At 42.4% G+C, this 16,340-nt stretch overlaps 1 protein-coding gene across 4 annotated transcripts in view; it reads right to left on the reverse strand.

The window, feature by feature from the left end:
• Positions 1-16,340, reverse strand: part of LOC115207976 (natural resistance-associated macrophage protein 2) — a 43,210-nt gene that overhangs the window by 19,787 nt on the left and 7,083 nt on the right. Inside the window, exons 2-4 of one of the 4 annotated variants that reach the window (XM_029775641.1) lie at positions 10,942-11,043; positions 4,368-4,434; positions 293-447 (exon numbers count right to left, since the gene is read on the reverse strand). Coding sequence is in view for 2 of the 4 variants with exons in the window: in XM_029775639.1 (XP_029631499.1) it covers positions 293-447; positions 10,942-10,972 (186 nt within the window). In the remaining 2 variants the exon portion in view is untranslated. Of the gene's footprint in view, positions 1-292; positions 448-4,367; positions 4,435-10,941; positions 11,058-16,340 lie in introns of those variants that run through there. The other 3 variants (XM_029775642.1, XM_029775639.1, XM_029775640.1) reach the window with 3 other exon arrangements.

Raw genomic sequence — 16,340 nt, forward strand, 5'->3', positions numbered from 1 at the left:
CCATGGGCTCTGAGTTAATGCCGCGTTCAAAACAACTCAGAAACTTTCGACTTGGAAATGGAGCTCATCTTTATATTTCCAAGTCGAATGTTTGAGTTTCCTACTTGGAAAGTATCAGAATCAACCAATTGATAGCTCTACGCAAAAAAAACATATGCACATATTTAACTCTGAGGTTCTGAGTTGTCTTGAAAGCACCAGAGTACTCCTTGTGATGTCATAGATCCTGGGGGTCATAGGCTCTGTGTTAATAATCCCTGTGAGGTCATACGCCATATAATGGCTTCAGTACCTGGGTGACATCCTCTGGGATTGGCACCTTCTCCTCAAAGTATGTAGAGAAGGGCTCGTCGTCCGGGGCCCCAGACACTGTTGAGGCTGGCGGAGAGATGGAGCTGTGCTGGTCCTGGGTGGTCTGGATAACCCCATTCTCCTGTAAAGACTCCTCTGAAGAAAGGAGAGGGGGGAAAGACAAAAATGTCCCTCAACAATTTCCACAACAGCAGCATGTTGCCTATACTTTATTCTGTTGACATGAAAACAACAATTGTGAGTATATGACCCTAAACAATATGAAGAGAGATTCTATTCTACCCACACTATTCCCATGACAAGCCATCTGTTCTATACAACACCAGATAAAAGCAGATATTCACTGGCAACCTTGCCACAGTCAACAGATTGAAAGCTCTACTTTCATTCTCCACAATCACTTCTGTCATTAAAGTCATAAATGCCTAGAAGGCAGCATTTGCCATTTTCAACAAGAAAGTGCCACATATAGCCCGGTACATCAAAGTCATGTGTAAAAAGTGTGTCAATCAATATTCTGAAACCAGCTGAGTCTTCAGGAAGGGCCCACAAACTTGTTTTGACACAATTTTAAACACTTCAGGTTAAAAACTAAAGTAGATGTCAACAATAGGTTAATGCAAGGCGACTGAGGACACCTTTTTCTCTTAAGACATTTTTAGGCTATATCTAGGCCTAATTATACATCAAATCTTATTTGTCACATACACATGGTTAGCAGATGTTAATGCGAGTGTAGCGAAAAGCTTGTGCTTCTAGCTCCGACCATGCAGCAATATCCAACAAGTAATCTAACCTAACAATTTCACAACAACTACCTTATACATACAAGTGTAAAGGAATGAATAAGAATATGTACATAAAAATATATGAATGAGTGATGGCCGAACGGCATAAGCAAGATGCAGTAGATGGTATAGAGTACAGTATATACATATGAGTAATGTAGTGTATGTAAACATTATATAAAGTGGCATTGTTTAAAGTGGCTAGTGATACATTTATTACATCACTTTTTCCATTATTAAAGTGGCTAGAGTTGAGTCAGTATGTTAGCAGCAGCCACTCAATGTTAGTGATGGCTGTTTAACAGTCTGATGGCCTTGAGATAGAAGCTGTTTTTCAGTCTCTCGGTCCCCGCTTTGATGCACCTGTACTGACCTCGCCTTCTGGATGATAGCGGGGTGAACAGGCAGTGGCTCGGGTGGTTGTTGTCCTTGATGATCTTTTTGGCCTTCCTGTGACATCGGGTGGTGTAGGTGTCCTGGAGGGCAGGTAGTTTGCCCCCGGTGATGCGTTGTGCAGACCGCACCACCCTCTGGAGAGCCTTACGGTAGTGAGCCTTACGCTGCTGCGCCTTCTTCACCACGCTGTCTGTGTGGGTGGACCATTTCAGTTTGTCCGTGATGTGTACGCCGAGGAACTTAAAACTCTCCACCCTCTCCACTACTGTCCCGTCGATGTGGATAGGGGGCTGCTCCCTCTACTGTTTCCTGAAGTCCACGATCATCTCTTTTGCTTTGTTGACATTCAGTGTGAGGTTATTTTCCTGACACCACACTCCGAGGGTCCTCACCTCCTCCCTGTAGGCCGTCTCGTCGTTGTTGGTAATCAAGCCTACCACTGTAGTGTCGTCTGCAAACTTTATGATTGAGTTGGAGGCGTGCATGGCCACGCAGTCATGGGTGAACAGGGAGCACAGGAGAGGGCTGAGAATGCACCCTTGTGGGGCCCCAGTGTTAAGGATCAACGGGGTGGAGATGTTGTTACCTACCCTTCACCACCTGGGGGCGGCCCGTCAGAAAGTCCAGAACTCAGTTGCACAGGCAAGGGTCTCGAGCTTAATGACGAGTTTGGAGGGTACAATGGTGTTAAATGCTGAGCTGTAGTCGATGAACAGCATTCTTACATAGGTATTCCTCTTGTCCAGATGGGTTAGGGCAGTGTGATTGCAATTGCGTCGTCTGTGGACCTATTGGGGCGGTAAGCAAATTGGAGTGGGTCTAGGATGTCAGGTAGGGTGGAGGTGATATGGTCCTTGACTAGTCTCTCAAAGCACTTCATGATGACGGAAGTGAGTGCTACAGGGCGGTAGTCATTTAGCTCAGTTACCTTAGCTTTCTTGAGAACAGGAACAATGGTGGCCCTCTTGAAGCATGTGGGAACAGCAGACTGGGATTAGGATTGATTGAACATGTCCGTAAACACACCAGCCAGCTGGTCTGCGGATGCTCTGAGGACGCGCCTCAGAATGCCATCTGTGCCTGCAGCCTTGCGAGGGTTAACACGTTTAAATGTTTTACTCACGTTGGCTGCAGTGAAGGAGAGCCCGCAGGTTTTGGTAGCGGGCCGTGTCGGTGGCACTGTATTGTCCTCAAAGTGAGCAAAGAAGTTGTTTAGTTTGTCTGGGAGCAAGACATTGTGGTCCGCAACGCGGCTGGTTTTTCTTTTGTAGTCCGTGATTGACTGTAGACCCTGCCACATATCTCTCGTGTCTAAGCCGTTGAATTGCGACTCTACTTTGTCTCTATACTGATGCTTAGCTTGTTTGATTGCCTTGCGGAGGGAATAGCTACACTGTTTATATTCAGTCATGTTTCCGGTCACCTTGCCCTGATTAAAAGCAGTGGTTCGTGCTTTCAGTTTTGCGCAAATGCTGCCATTAATCCACGGTTTTTGGTTGGGGAATGTTTTAATACACACTGTGGGTACAACATCACCGATGCACTTGCTAATAAACTCGCTCACCGAATCAGCATATTCATCAATGTTGTTGTTCAACGCTACGCGGAACATATCCCAGTCCACGTGATCGAAGCAACCTTGAAGCGTGGAATCCGATTGGTCGGACCAGCATTGAACAGACCTGAGCACGGGTGCTTCCTTTTTTAGTTTCTGTCTATAGGCCGGGAGCAACAAAATGGAGTCGTGGTCAGCTTTTCCGAAAGGAGGGCGGGGGAGGGCCTTATATGCATCGCGGAAGTTAGAATAACAATGATCCAGGGTTTGCCAGCCCGGGTCACGCAATCGATATGCTGATAAAATTTAGGGAGCATTGTTTTCAGATTAGCCTTGTTAAAATCTCCAGCTACAATAAATGCAGCCTCAGGATATGTGGTTTCCAGTTTACATAGAGTCAAATGAAGTTCGTTCAGGGCCGTCGATGTGTCTGCTTGGGGGGGAATATACACGACTGTGCCTATGATAGAAGAGAATTCTCTTGGTAGATAATGCAGTCGGCATTTGATTGTGAGGAATTCTAAGTCAGGTGAACAAAAGGACTTGAGTTCCTGTATGTTGCCATGATCACACCACGTCTCGTTAATCATAAGGCATACACCCCCACCCTTCTTCTTACCAGAGAGATGCTTGTTTCTGTCGGCACGATGCATGAAGAAACTAGGTGGCTGTACCGACTCCGATAGCGTGTCTCGAGTGAGCCATGTTTCCGTGAAACAAAGAACGTTAGTCTCTGATGTCTCTCTGGAAGGCAACCCTTGCTCGGATTTCGTCTACATTGTTGTCAAGAGACTGGACATTGGCGAGTAGTATGCTCGGGAGCGGTGCGCGATGGGCCCGTCTACGGAGCCTGACCAGAAGACCGCTCCGTAAACAAAGAATAGTACTTCAATGCTATACACGCATTTCCGTAAAAGTTTGAATATTAACAGACTGATCAAACAACTGTTCACGACACGTGATAAGAATAAAAATTAATTGGTAGGCCTGATCACCGACGACGTTGAGACAGCCTATAGGGAGGTCAAAGACCTGGCAGTGTGATGCCAGGACAGAGAACATGAGTGGAGGGAGGAGCGGAGAGCGCCTAATTTGACTGGAGCGCAGAGCGAGTTTCCCCAAAGGCTAGAGCATCTGCCTTCTCTCCCGCAACAATTTTGCTCCAGTACCGCTTACTTCGCGAGTTCAGGGCACGCCTGGCCCAGCATGCATTTGTAGGCTACTTGGGTGCTGCTATAAGCCCATTGCTTTAGCTACTGTCATGGAATTCGCTATACATTTTCATAAAGAAACTGATTAAACACAAAGGTACTTACAAATATGAGGAGGAACGAGAGTAAGAGCGGTGATGTAGTGTCCACAACCAAAGAATCATTTTGGAATCTGAAAAGACACGTATCCCGAAAGCTTGATAGTGTACTACATGCACATGCTAACAGAAAGGAACGGGGTTGGTAGCTAGCTAAGTGAGTCATTGTAGCAAACTATTTATAAATGAAAAATCTGATCTCTTAAAAATTAAGTTCATTTTCGTTCTATTATCGATACACACACACACACAACGCCATCATTGATTTTGGCCCAATAGGCCTGACATATGACCTCTTTCAAGGAGCTTTCTGTTTTGATATTGCTATTATGCCTAAAAACCTTTAGGCTTATCTTACAGATTTTTGGGGTTTTAACTCTGCATCCCTGGCCAGTCTGGCAAGAGTGGCACGAAGGGTGTTAAGCATCCCTATTGGCTCTGCAAGCGTGGAGAAAGGGTATTGTGGCGGATGAATCAGAATTAGTTGGGTAACATAGATAATTAAGATGTCTTATCTGCATAATATGCTTATGTGATATACTTGTTATTAGAATGTATCCCTTTGGACTCTGGTGTTGGCAGTTGCACTTCTTCCCTCAGCTGGGGCTCAGTCACTTGGGGCCCAGAGAGGGGAGAGGTCAGGCTTGTCTTTTACATGTCTCTGGTGCTATGCAGAAGAGGACAGGATGGAACATTGTCTTCATATGTGAATTTGTCTTTACCTATCCTTAATCCGCGTGAAGGGATGGCGTGATTAATGGGGAACCAATTACTTGTCTCCACAATGTCTGTGCGCAAGTCACTCCCTCCTTTGGCATTGGGGGGAGGTGTATGGCAGTGTATGGAACCATTGTATGTCCTCTCTGATGTTGCACTTATCCTGGGATAGTGTATGACCTAGAGACTCACTCCCCTCAGTGAGCTTGTCCAGGAGTGGGGTCAAGAAGGGGTTTTACTTGAGATGGGAGTATCTAGAGTTGACAATTGAGTTATGCCATTGGATGAGCTAATGTTTCTGTTCTATACCGTACCAGGAAGAGACGGTTCCAGTTTTCCAATGAAAACTGTTGACATAGCAGATGCTGTCTGCTATGTATTATAGATATATTTAATACAAATCTTAACCTTGTGACCATTCTATGTATCTGTTGTTCGTCATGTAGGTTGAGAGGGGTGCATCTTGGCTATAAAAGATCTTTGTACTTCTGTGTTGTCACTCAACGGTTCATTAGAAATAGGGAATCGTTGAAAGTCAATGCTATTGCAAAGCTCTTATTATTAAAGATGTAGTTTAAGTATAACTCTGACTGGTGTGTGAAGTTTGTTTCTCCTGATTTGGTAATACAGAAATTAACCACCACAGTATTCTCAGCGGCTGGCCAGCTCTCCAGGCAACATCGCATGAGCCTGAAGCTACAGACTCTGGCCAAACTCGTGTTTCTAAAAGTGAATTCAAAAGGCACTGTAGACTAAGCCTAACAACACATTTTTAGTTTCATTGTTTTATTATTTTACCTTTATTTAACTAGGCAAGTCATTTAAGATCAAATTCTTATTTACATTGACGGCCTACACCGGCCAAACCCTAACCCGGACGGCGCTGGGCAAATTGTGCGCTACCCTATGGGACTCCCAATCACGGCCGGTTGTGATACAGCCTGGAATCGAACCAGGGTCGGTAGTGACGCCTCTAGCACGGAGATGCAGAACCTTAGACCGCTGCGCTACTCGGGAGCCCATTTAATTCGAAGTCATAGCCTATATGCACAATTTATAGACAATACCCCATAATGACATAGTAAAAACAGGTTTAGAAATGTTTGTAAATTCGTTTTTTTTTTAAATAATGAAATATCACATTTACATAAGTATTCAGACCCTTTACTCAGTACTTTGTTGAAGCACCATTGGCACCGATTACAGCCTCGAGTCTTGGCACACCTGTATTTGGGGAGTTTTTCCCCATTCCATTCTGCAGATCCTCTCAAGCTCTGTCAAGTTGGTTGGGGACCGTTGCTGCACAGCTAATTTCAGGTCTCTCCAGAGATGTTTGATCAGGTTCAAGTCCGGGCCACTCAAGGACATTCAGAGACTTGTCCCAAAACCACTCCTGCATTGTCTTGGCTGTGTGCTTAGAGTCGTTGTCCTGTTGGAAGGTGAACCTTGATGCCCAGTCTGGAGGTCCGGAGTGCTGTGATGCAGGTTTTTGTCAAGGATCTCTCTCGACTTTGCTTCGTTAATTTTTCCCTCGATCCTGACTAGCCTCCCAGTCCCTGCCGCTGAAAAACATCCCCACATTATGATACTGCCACTACAATGCTTCACCGTAGCCATGTTTCCTCCAGATGTGACTCTTGGCATTCAGGCCAGAGTTCAATCTTGGTTCAACTCCGAGCGGGCTGTCATGCCTTTTACTGAGGAGTTGCTGCCGTCTGGCCACTCTACCATAAAGGCCTGCTTGGTGGAGTGCTTTAGAGATGGTTGAACTTCTGGAATGTTTCCCATCTCCACAGAGGAACTCTGGAGCTCTGTCAGAGTGACCATAGGGTTCTTGGTCACCGCCCTGACCAAGGTCCTTCTCACCCGACTGCTCAGTTTGGCCAGGCGGCCAACTCTAGGAAGAGTCTTGGTGGTTCCAAACTTCTTCCATTTAAGAATGATGTAGGCCACTGTGTTCTTGGGGACCTTCAAAGCTGCATAAATTGTTGGTACCCTTCCCCAGACATGATCCTGTCTCAGAGCTCTAAGGACAATTCCTTCGACCTCATTGCTTGGTTTTTGCTCTGACATGCACTGTCAACTGTGGGACCTTATATAGACAGGTGTGTGCCTTTCCAAATCATGTCCAATCAATTAAATTTACCACACACAGGTGTACTCCACAGGTGTGATTACTACCTCTGAGGGTTTAGAGCTTGAGGTAGTCACCTCATACAAGTACTTGGGAGTGTGGCTAGACGGTACACTGTCCTTCTCTCAGCACATATCAAAGCTGCAGGCTAAAGTTACATCTAGACTTGATTTCCTCTATCGTAATCGCTCCTCTTTCACCTCAGCTGCCAAACACACCCCGATTCAGATGACCATCCAACCCATGCTAGATTATGGAGACGTAATTTATAGATCGGCAGGTAAGGGTGCTCTCTAGCAGCTAGATGTTCTTTACCATTCGGTCATCAGATTTGCTACCAATGCTCCTTATAGGACACATCACTGCGCTCTATACTCTTCTATAAACTGGTCATCGCTGTATACCTGTCGCAAGACCCACTGGTTGTTGCTTATTTATAAAACCTTCTTAGGCCTCGCTCCTCCCTATCTAAGATATCTACTGCAGCCCTCATCCTCCACATACAACACCTGTTCTGCCAGTCACATTCTGTTAAAGGTCCCCAAAGCACACACCTGGGTCGCTCGTCTTTTCAGTTCGCTGCAGCTAGCGACTGGAACGAGCTGCAACAAACACTCAAACTGGACAGTTTTATCTCAATCTCTTCAGTCAAAGACTCAATCATGGACACTCATACTGACAGTTGTGGCTGCTTTGCGTGATGCATTGTCTCCTCTACCTTCTTGCCCTTTGTGCTGTTGTCAGTGCCCAACAATGTTTGTACTCTGTTTTGTACTGCTACCATGTTGTGCTGCTGCCATGTTGCAACCATGTTGTTACCATGTTGTTGTCATGTTGTGTTGCTACCATGCTGTGTTAGCATGGCAGCAACACATGACATGTTGTCGTCTTAGGTCTCTCTTTATGTAGTGTTGTCTCTCCTGTGATGTGTGTTTTGTCCTATATTTTTATTTCATTTATTTTTAATCCCAGCCCCCATCCCTGCAGGAGGCCTTTTGCTAGGCCGTCATTGTAAATAAGAATTTGTCCTTAACGGACTTGCCTAGTTAAATAAAAATAAAATAAAAAATACTCCAATCAAGTTGTAGAAACATCTCAAGGATGATCAATAGAAACATGATGCACCTGAACTCAATTTCGAGTCTTATAGCAAAGGGTCTGAATACTTATGTAAATAAGTATTTTTTATTTTTAATAAATTAGCAAAAACATTCTAAAAGCCTGTTTTCAATTTGTCATGATGGGGTATTGTATGTAGATTGCGGAGGGGAAAAAACAATTTAATCCATTTTAGAATAAGGCTGTAAGCTAACAAAATGTGGAAAAAGTCAAGGGATCTGAATACTTTCCAAAGGCACTGTATATAGCAAAGTTATCGTTACTAATTGTGTATTATTTATTACGTATCTTACTTTACCATTATTTATCTTTTCTTCCTCTCTGCATTGAGACGGGCCCGTAAGTACGCATTTCCCTGCTAGTCCACAACTGTTGTTACGACGCATCTGACAAATAAAATTGGATTTGATTTGAAAAGGGGTCATGACATTCTGTGAGCAGGTGATTGTCAAGCAAATAACTGCCAGTCTCACGGTAATTTAGCATTAATTAACATAAACATATTTAGCATCTCCTGGCTTCCACGCATAGCCTACGAGCCACTGATGCAGACTTTTGGAACATCTACATATTTAAAAGTATAATAAATCCATGTAATATAGCCTACACCATCACAATAAATCCATTATTTATTTTAGAGGTCTAAAGAAACATGATATGAAGAAAATGTAGTATATTTCAGAAGAACATAATAGCATACTCTGAGTTGTCCTTACATTAGGGCCTGATCTGGCTATGCCACATGGCTGTGGGCTACACTAGGTCATTTAGCAGACAAGATTGTCTTAGAATTCTGTGGCATTATTTTATAGTATTCTGAATACAATTAAACATAGCTGAATGAAATAGAAATATATTTTCTCCAAACGATTTGAGGGAAGGCACACATGCAGCTATTCTGTGTTGAGCGGTTAACAAAGAAACAGGTAGTCTTATATGCTTAATTTAGAGTTATTTACAGTTGAAGAGGGAAGCTTACATACACCTTAGCCAATACATTTAAACTCAGTTTTTCACAATTCCTGACATTTAATCAGAGTAAAAAAAAATCCCTCTTTTAGGTCAGTTAGGATCACCACTTCATTTTAAGAATGTGAAATGTCAGAATAATAGTAGAGAGAATGATTTATTTCAGCTTTTATTTATTTCATCACATTCCCAGTGGATCAGAAGTTCTCAATTAGTATTTGCTACCAATTAGTATTTGGTAGCATTGCCTTTAAATTGTTTAACTTGGGCCAAACGTTTCGGGTAGCCTTCCACAAGCTTCCCACAACAAGTTAGGTGAATTCTGGCCCATGTAACTAAGTCAGGTTTGTAGGCCTCCTCGCTCGCACACACTTTTTCATTTCTGCCGACAAATTTTCTATAGGATTGAGGTCAGGGCTTTGTGATGGCCCCTGCAATACCTTTACTTTGTTGTCCTTAAAATACATTTTGCCACAACTTTGGAAGTATGCTTGGGGTCATTGTCTTGAGATGTTGCTTCAATATATCCACATACTTTTCCTGCCTCATGATGCCATCTATTTTGTGAAGTGCACCAGTCCCTCCTGCAGCAAAGCACCCCCACAACATGATGCTGCCACCCCCGTGCTTCACGGTTGGGATGGTGTTCTTCGGCTTGCAAGCACCCCCCTTTTTCCTCCAAACATAACGATGGTCATTATGGCCAAACAGTTCTATTTTTGTTCCATCAGACCAGAGGACATTTCTCCAAAAAGTATGATCTTTGTCCCCATGTACAGTTGCAAACTGTAGTCTGGCAACTGTGTTAGGAAGGACGCCTGTATCTTTGTAGTGACTGGGTGTAATGATACACCATCCAAAGTGTAATTAGTAACGTCACCATGCTCAAAGGGATATTCAATGTCTGCCTCTTTTTTTACCCATCTACCAATAGGTGCCCTTCTTTGCAAGGCATTGGAAATCTTCCCTGGTGTTTGTTTGTGGTTGAATCTGTGTTTGAAATTCACTGCTCAGCTGAGGGACCTTACAGGTAAACGTATGTGTAGAGTAGAGATGACATAGTCATTCAAAAATCATGTGAAACACTATTATTGAACACAGAGTCCATGCAACTTAATATGTGACTTGTTTAGCAAATGTCTACTCCTGAACTTATTTAGGCTTGCCATAACAAATAGGGTTGAATACTTGACTCAAAGACATTTGAGCTTTTCGACTTTGACATTATGGGGTATTGTGTGTAGGCCAGTGACAAAACAAATCAAAATGTAATCAATTTTAAATTCAGGCTGTAACAACAAAATGTGGAAAAGTAAAGTGGGGTGAACACTTTCTGAAGGCACTGTAAGTTAATCTATTGTGTACACTTTAGAAGAGAGTTATCACTCCCACTACCAAGCTTCTCGTTGTCGTGCAGGACGTTTTGGTAAAAACATTTCTACATTCTAGAACAATGTGTGAATCTCACATTGTCTTGAAAAAGGTCTTGGACCAAAATGTTAACAATAAATGAGTTTTAATAAAATAGTTCTACAATGTATTGTGTAGGCAGGCATAGGGCACCATGTGTGCTGAGCTGACCACAGTACGGCATAGGAGTGAGTGTGGTGGAGTGTGTTGTGCTTCTGTTATCATAAGTTACCTTCCAGGTCTGCTTCCAGCGCTGTCTTCATCAGGGTGGGGTGGAGTTAAAAGGGGGCCGAGGGGAGTGGGAGCTCTGTAAACGCAGGGACTGGAGATCTGTCTGGAAACAGACAACTGAAATTAAAACAAAATATTAAGAAAAATATAATACAAACACTGCAGAGACCAGTATCACTCTTATTTAGAGTTTTAAACTATCTAGTCTTAAAATCCTGACCAATTCAACTCTGGTCATTGTGGGTATCATTCACTCTAGTCAGCCACTAAATCACAGAAGGATCAATGTTTGTGAACGGTTAGAGTTCCATTTCCTTCCACCATTTCTCCACTTAATGCTGCTTTGTCTGAGAAGAGCAGGCACGCTATAGAAAATTGAGGATTTGAGGAGTTAGGCTAAACTAAACAAAAATAACCTCCACATTTTTTCATAACAATGGGAAATAAGCACTCATAAACCTATCAATAAGCCATGACAGGAGACAACTGATATTGATGCTGAGTAACTAGTTCTGCAACAGCAAAAATGACTCTGCAAGAAATGCACATGACCACTTCACTCATATTAACCTAATAGTGAGAACATAACAAAAGCCTTGAATTGACCTCAATATGGTCACCGTGGTTAGAATACATCTTATTCAGTACTTCCCTCAATGTGAAGTCAAAAACCTCCTGACCTCATTTACACAGTACAGCTTTACAAATGCCCATACAAGAGATATCAGAAGACCCTTGGGTCGTTCCACCTCAAAAAGCATCTCAGATAGACACAATTAACACTCATGAAAGATTTTGCCAAAATAGAATTTGAACCTTGAGAAATTAAGCTAATTCATTGCAGCCAAATTGCCCATTTTAAATTTAGAGGATTCAGATAATATTAAATAAATATATCCGATTTGGACCAAATCGAGGGGGGGGGGGGGCAAAAGCCACTCAGACCCCTCACGCCAATCCCACACTAAAAACCTGTAGGCCTACACAGTATCAGTTCTTGATTTTAGTAGTAAGAAGCTGTGGCTTGGAGTATTGCTTCTACATACAGTACCATGTAATGTATTCCCTGTGAATCTGGTGATTTTATATTTTATTTTTCGCATGTTCCGAGAAATTAGGTCATCGACGTTTGCGTTATTTACCATAAAGTAGTGGGAAAGTACCAAATTCTGATCACTAGATGACACTGTTCCTGCTATACCACCACACTCTTAAATCCATTTTGCTGGTCTCTTGTGTTTAAATAGATCACAACATTTTCATTGCAACTTTGGGTAGAAAACCAATAGATTGTGTGGTCATCCTCACAAACCAAGCCAGTCTTCCAGGAAAGCAATTCACTTTGTCCTAATCGCAACCTAACGCTTCAACCCAACTCTCCTTGAATAGTCCCAACAAGTGCTGGGTGATTGTGAAGAAACTGGCACTTGACTAGGGCTGCACATTTTGTGTCATATTCAGAGGTGGAAACTTTCCATGGGAATTTATTTTTTGACCACTCCACAAAATTCTTGTTAACAAACTATAGTTTTGGCAAGTTGGTTAGGACATCTACTTTGTGCATGACACAAGTAATTTTTCCAACAATTGTTTACAGACAGATTATTTCACTCACTTATAATTCACTGTATCACAATTCCAGTGGGCCAGAAGTTTACATACACTAAGTCGACTATGCCTTTAAACAGCTTGGAAAATTCAAGAAAATTATGTCATGGCTTTAGAAGCTTCTGATAGGCTAATTGACATAATTTGAGTCAATTGGAGGTGTACCTGTGGATGTATTTCAAAGCTCACCTTCAAACTCAGTGCCTCTTTGCTTGACATCATGGGAAAATCAAAAGAAATCAGCCAAAACCTCAGAAAAAAAAATGTAGACCTCCACAAGTCTGGTTCATCCTTGGGAGCAATTTCCAAACGCCTGAAGGTACTACCTTCATCTGTACAAACAACAGTACGCAAGTATAAACACTATGGGACCACGCAGCCGTCATACCGCTCAGGAAGGAGACGCATTCTGTCTCCTAGAGATGAACACTTTGGTGTGAAAAGTGCAAATCAATCCCAGGATAACAGCCAAGGACCTTGTGAAGATGCTGGAGGAAACCGGTACAAAAGTATCTATATCCACAATAAAACGAGTCCTATATCGACATAACCTTCAAAGGCCGCTCAGCAAAGAAGAAGCCACTGCTCCAAAACCGCCATAAAAAAGCCAGACTACAGTTTGCAAATTCACATGGGGACAAAGATCGTACTTTTTGGAGAAATGTCCTCTGGTCTGATGGAACAAAAATAGAACTGTTTGGCCATAATGACCATCGTTATGTTTGGAGGAAAAAGGGGGAGGCTTGCAAGCCGAAGAACACCATCCCAACCGAAGCACGTGTGTGGCAGCATCATGTTGTGGGGGTGTTTTAGTCAACTGCATTAAGATCGGTCATTTAATATTATGCAAGTCATTTGGGATTAACCAATGACAAGTGATGATGTATTGGGTACTAAATCTCTAGTAGTGCTCAGTACAGTTTTTCAATGGAAAACTATTCAACACGCGTTACCGAAACATGCATTCTAATCATCGAAACGTGTTTATCATTACTGTAATGCACCAATATTTAGGAAATATAAAGCGTGTAATTTAGGATTAATCGTATGTTCCCTATCCAAAATATATTTTACATAAAAATAACATTACTTGTGTGTATATGGGGAAAGAAAAAAAATAAGAAAAAAATAAAAATAAAAAAAGATTCAGAAAAGGTTGTTGCGGTATTGAGAAATTACTAAATGCATTTTAATGTAATTTTGAATAGATTTGTTTTCAGTTATGTTTAACTCAGCCCTTTTCATTAGATGAGCAATGTTAACAAAATATTAAATTGATGTATTACATTTTTGGATTTCAAACTGTTACTGTTAATTTCTCCATTGGTTGTTGTGGAAATTGTGATAAAATACATATCTGATAAACGTAACAATAATTATGAAATAGATAAATAAATATCATAATCTTAGTGATCAAAGACTAATAATGGTGGAAAATGTTTTTAAGTAGGGTTGCAAAGGGTCGGAAACTGTCCGGTAAATTTCCGGACATTTTCCATGGGAAGTTAAGCCCTGGAATTTGGGGAATTTTGTTTAAATTCATCAAAAAGTTAGCTTATAACAGTGAACCTTTTTTGTGGGATACATAAGGCAATTCTAGGTCTTGTGGCATATTTTTGTTAAACTATCCCCAATTCAATGGAATTTCAACCCTCTGCATGCACAGTGCACTCTTCCATCACATGTACAGCTGATTCTCAAGATCTTGCACACTAATGAGATGCTATTAGGCTCACACTACTACACTCTCTGAGCCAAGGACTATATGCTTTCTGGTAAGTTTTGATTACAATACTGGGTGGGGTGAATATATGTTGTGACATACATAGATACTTTTTTGTTAACTAGTAAATAGTAGCCAAAATGTGTTTTAATTGTTAACAATTTCTGCTTTTCCTACCATGTGGGTTTTAGCTTGTTTGAGCCTGCTAACTGAGGAGTGTTAATTCACCTGTTTCCATACATGTTTCATTTTAAAAGATTTTATCTTACAAAAGGAGTTGTTTAATCTAACTGCTTAACTATTTATCTGTATATGGAAATGTATTTAAAAAAAATCTTTACAGGAAGATTCCACTATCTGATGTGTGGATACATTTCACTGCAGCGAATGTAGAAGGAAAAGCTGTGCACATTTCCAAATACTGTGCCAAATCATATGTGAAGAATGCAACAAAGATGCAGAATCTGACCAAGTACATCAAGTTCCCTCAGCGCTCACAACAAGCAACCTCTGACAAAAGTCCTTCTACTTCTATTCGAGGTGAAAATGATGAATCGGACACCTTATCGATAGCAACAGCTCATGGTGCTCCTGGAATCAGATTTTTTTTTTTTAACTCAATGGAGGAACATAGAGAAATACTGATGAATGTATTGCTCGAGCTGTGTATGCAACTGGTTCACCTCTGATGCTCACAGGCAATGTGTATCGGAAGAGATTTCTCTCCCAGCATACACCCCTCCAACCAGACATGCTTTATCTACTCATTTGCTGGATGCAGAGTTCAACAGAGTTCAAGTGAAGGTCAAGCAAATCATAGAGAAAGCAGACTGTATTGCAATCATCTCTGATGGGTGGTCGAATGTTCGTGGGCAAGGAACAATTAACTACATCTCCACCCCTCAACCAGCATTCTACAAGAGCACAGCCACAAGTGACAATAGACACACCGGTCTCTACATTGCAGATGAGCTGAAGGCAGTAATCAATGACCTTGGACCACAGAAGGTATTTGCACTGGTGACAGATAACGCTGCGAACAAGAAGGCTGCTTGGTCTAAAGTGGAGGAGTCCTACCCTCACATCACACCCATTGGCTGTGCTGCTCATGCATTGAATCTGCTCCTCAAAGACATCATGGCACTGAAAACAATGGATACACTCTACAAGAGAGCCAAGGAAATTGTTAGGTATGTGAAGGGTCTTCGAGTTATAGCAGCAATCTACCTCACCAAGCAAAGTGAGAAGAATAAAAGCACCACATTGAAGCTGCCCAGCAACACTTGTTGGGGTGGTGTTGTCATCATGTTGACAGTCTCTTGGAGGGGAAGGAATCTCTCCAAGAAATGGCCAATATCACAGTCTGCTGATATGGATAGCCCCATCCAGAGGATCCTCATGGATGTGTTTTGGGAGAGAGTGGTAAGAAGCCTGAAACCTATAACAGTAGCCATTGCACAGATTGAGGGAGACAATGCCATTCTGTCTCATGTTCAGACTCTGCTTGCAGATGTAAGAGAAGAAATCCGTACTACCCTGCCCACTTCACTGATGCTCCAAGCAGAGGAAACTGCAGTTCTGAAATACATCAAAAAGCGTGAAGACTTCTGCCTGAAGCCAATTCACGCCACAGCGTACATGTTGGACCCCAAGTATGCTGGCAAGAGCATCCTGTCTGGTGCAGAGATCAACAAGTCCTATGGTGTCATCACTACTGTGTCTCGCCACCTTGGCCTGAAAGAGGGCAAGGCTCTTGGCAGTCTGGCGAAGTACACTTCCAAGCAAGGGCTTTGGGAAGGAGATGCAATATGGCAGTCGTGCCAACATATCTCATCAGCCACCTGGTGGAAGGGACTTTGTGGATTTGAGGCTCTTTCCCGTTGCCTCATCATCCTCCAAATCCCACTAACATCAGCCGCCTCAGAGCGCAACTGGTCCTTGTTTGGAAACACACACACCAAAGCACGCAACAGGCGGACCAATACAAGGGTTGAAAAATTGGTGGCCGTCCTAGGCGAATTTGAGGCTTTTTGAGCCTGACAACAAGCCATCCTCAACAAGGTTGGAAA

The sequence above is a fragment of the Salmo trutta genome, chromosome 14, assembly GCF_901001165.1.
Source record: "Salmo trutta chromosome 14, fSalTru1.1, whole genome shotgun sequence".
Taxonomy (NCBI): domain Eukaryota; kingdom Metazoa; phylum Chordata; class Actinopteri; order Salmoniformes; family Salmonidae; genus Salmo; species Salmo trutta.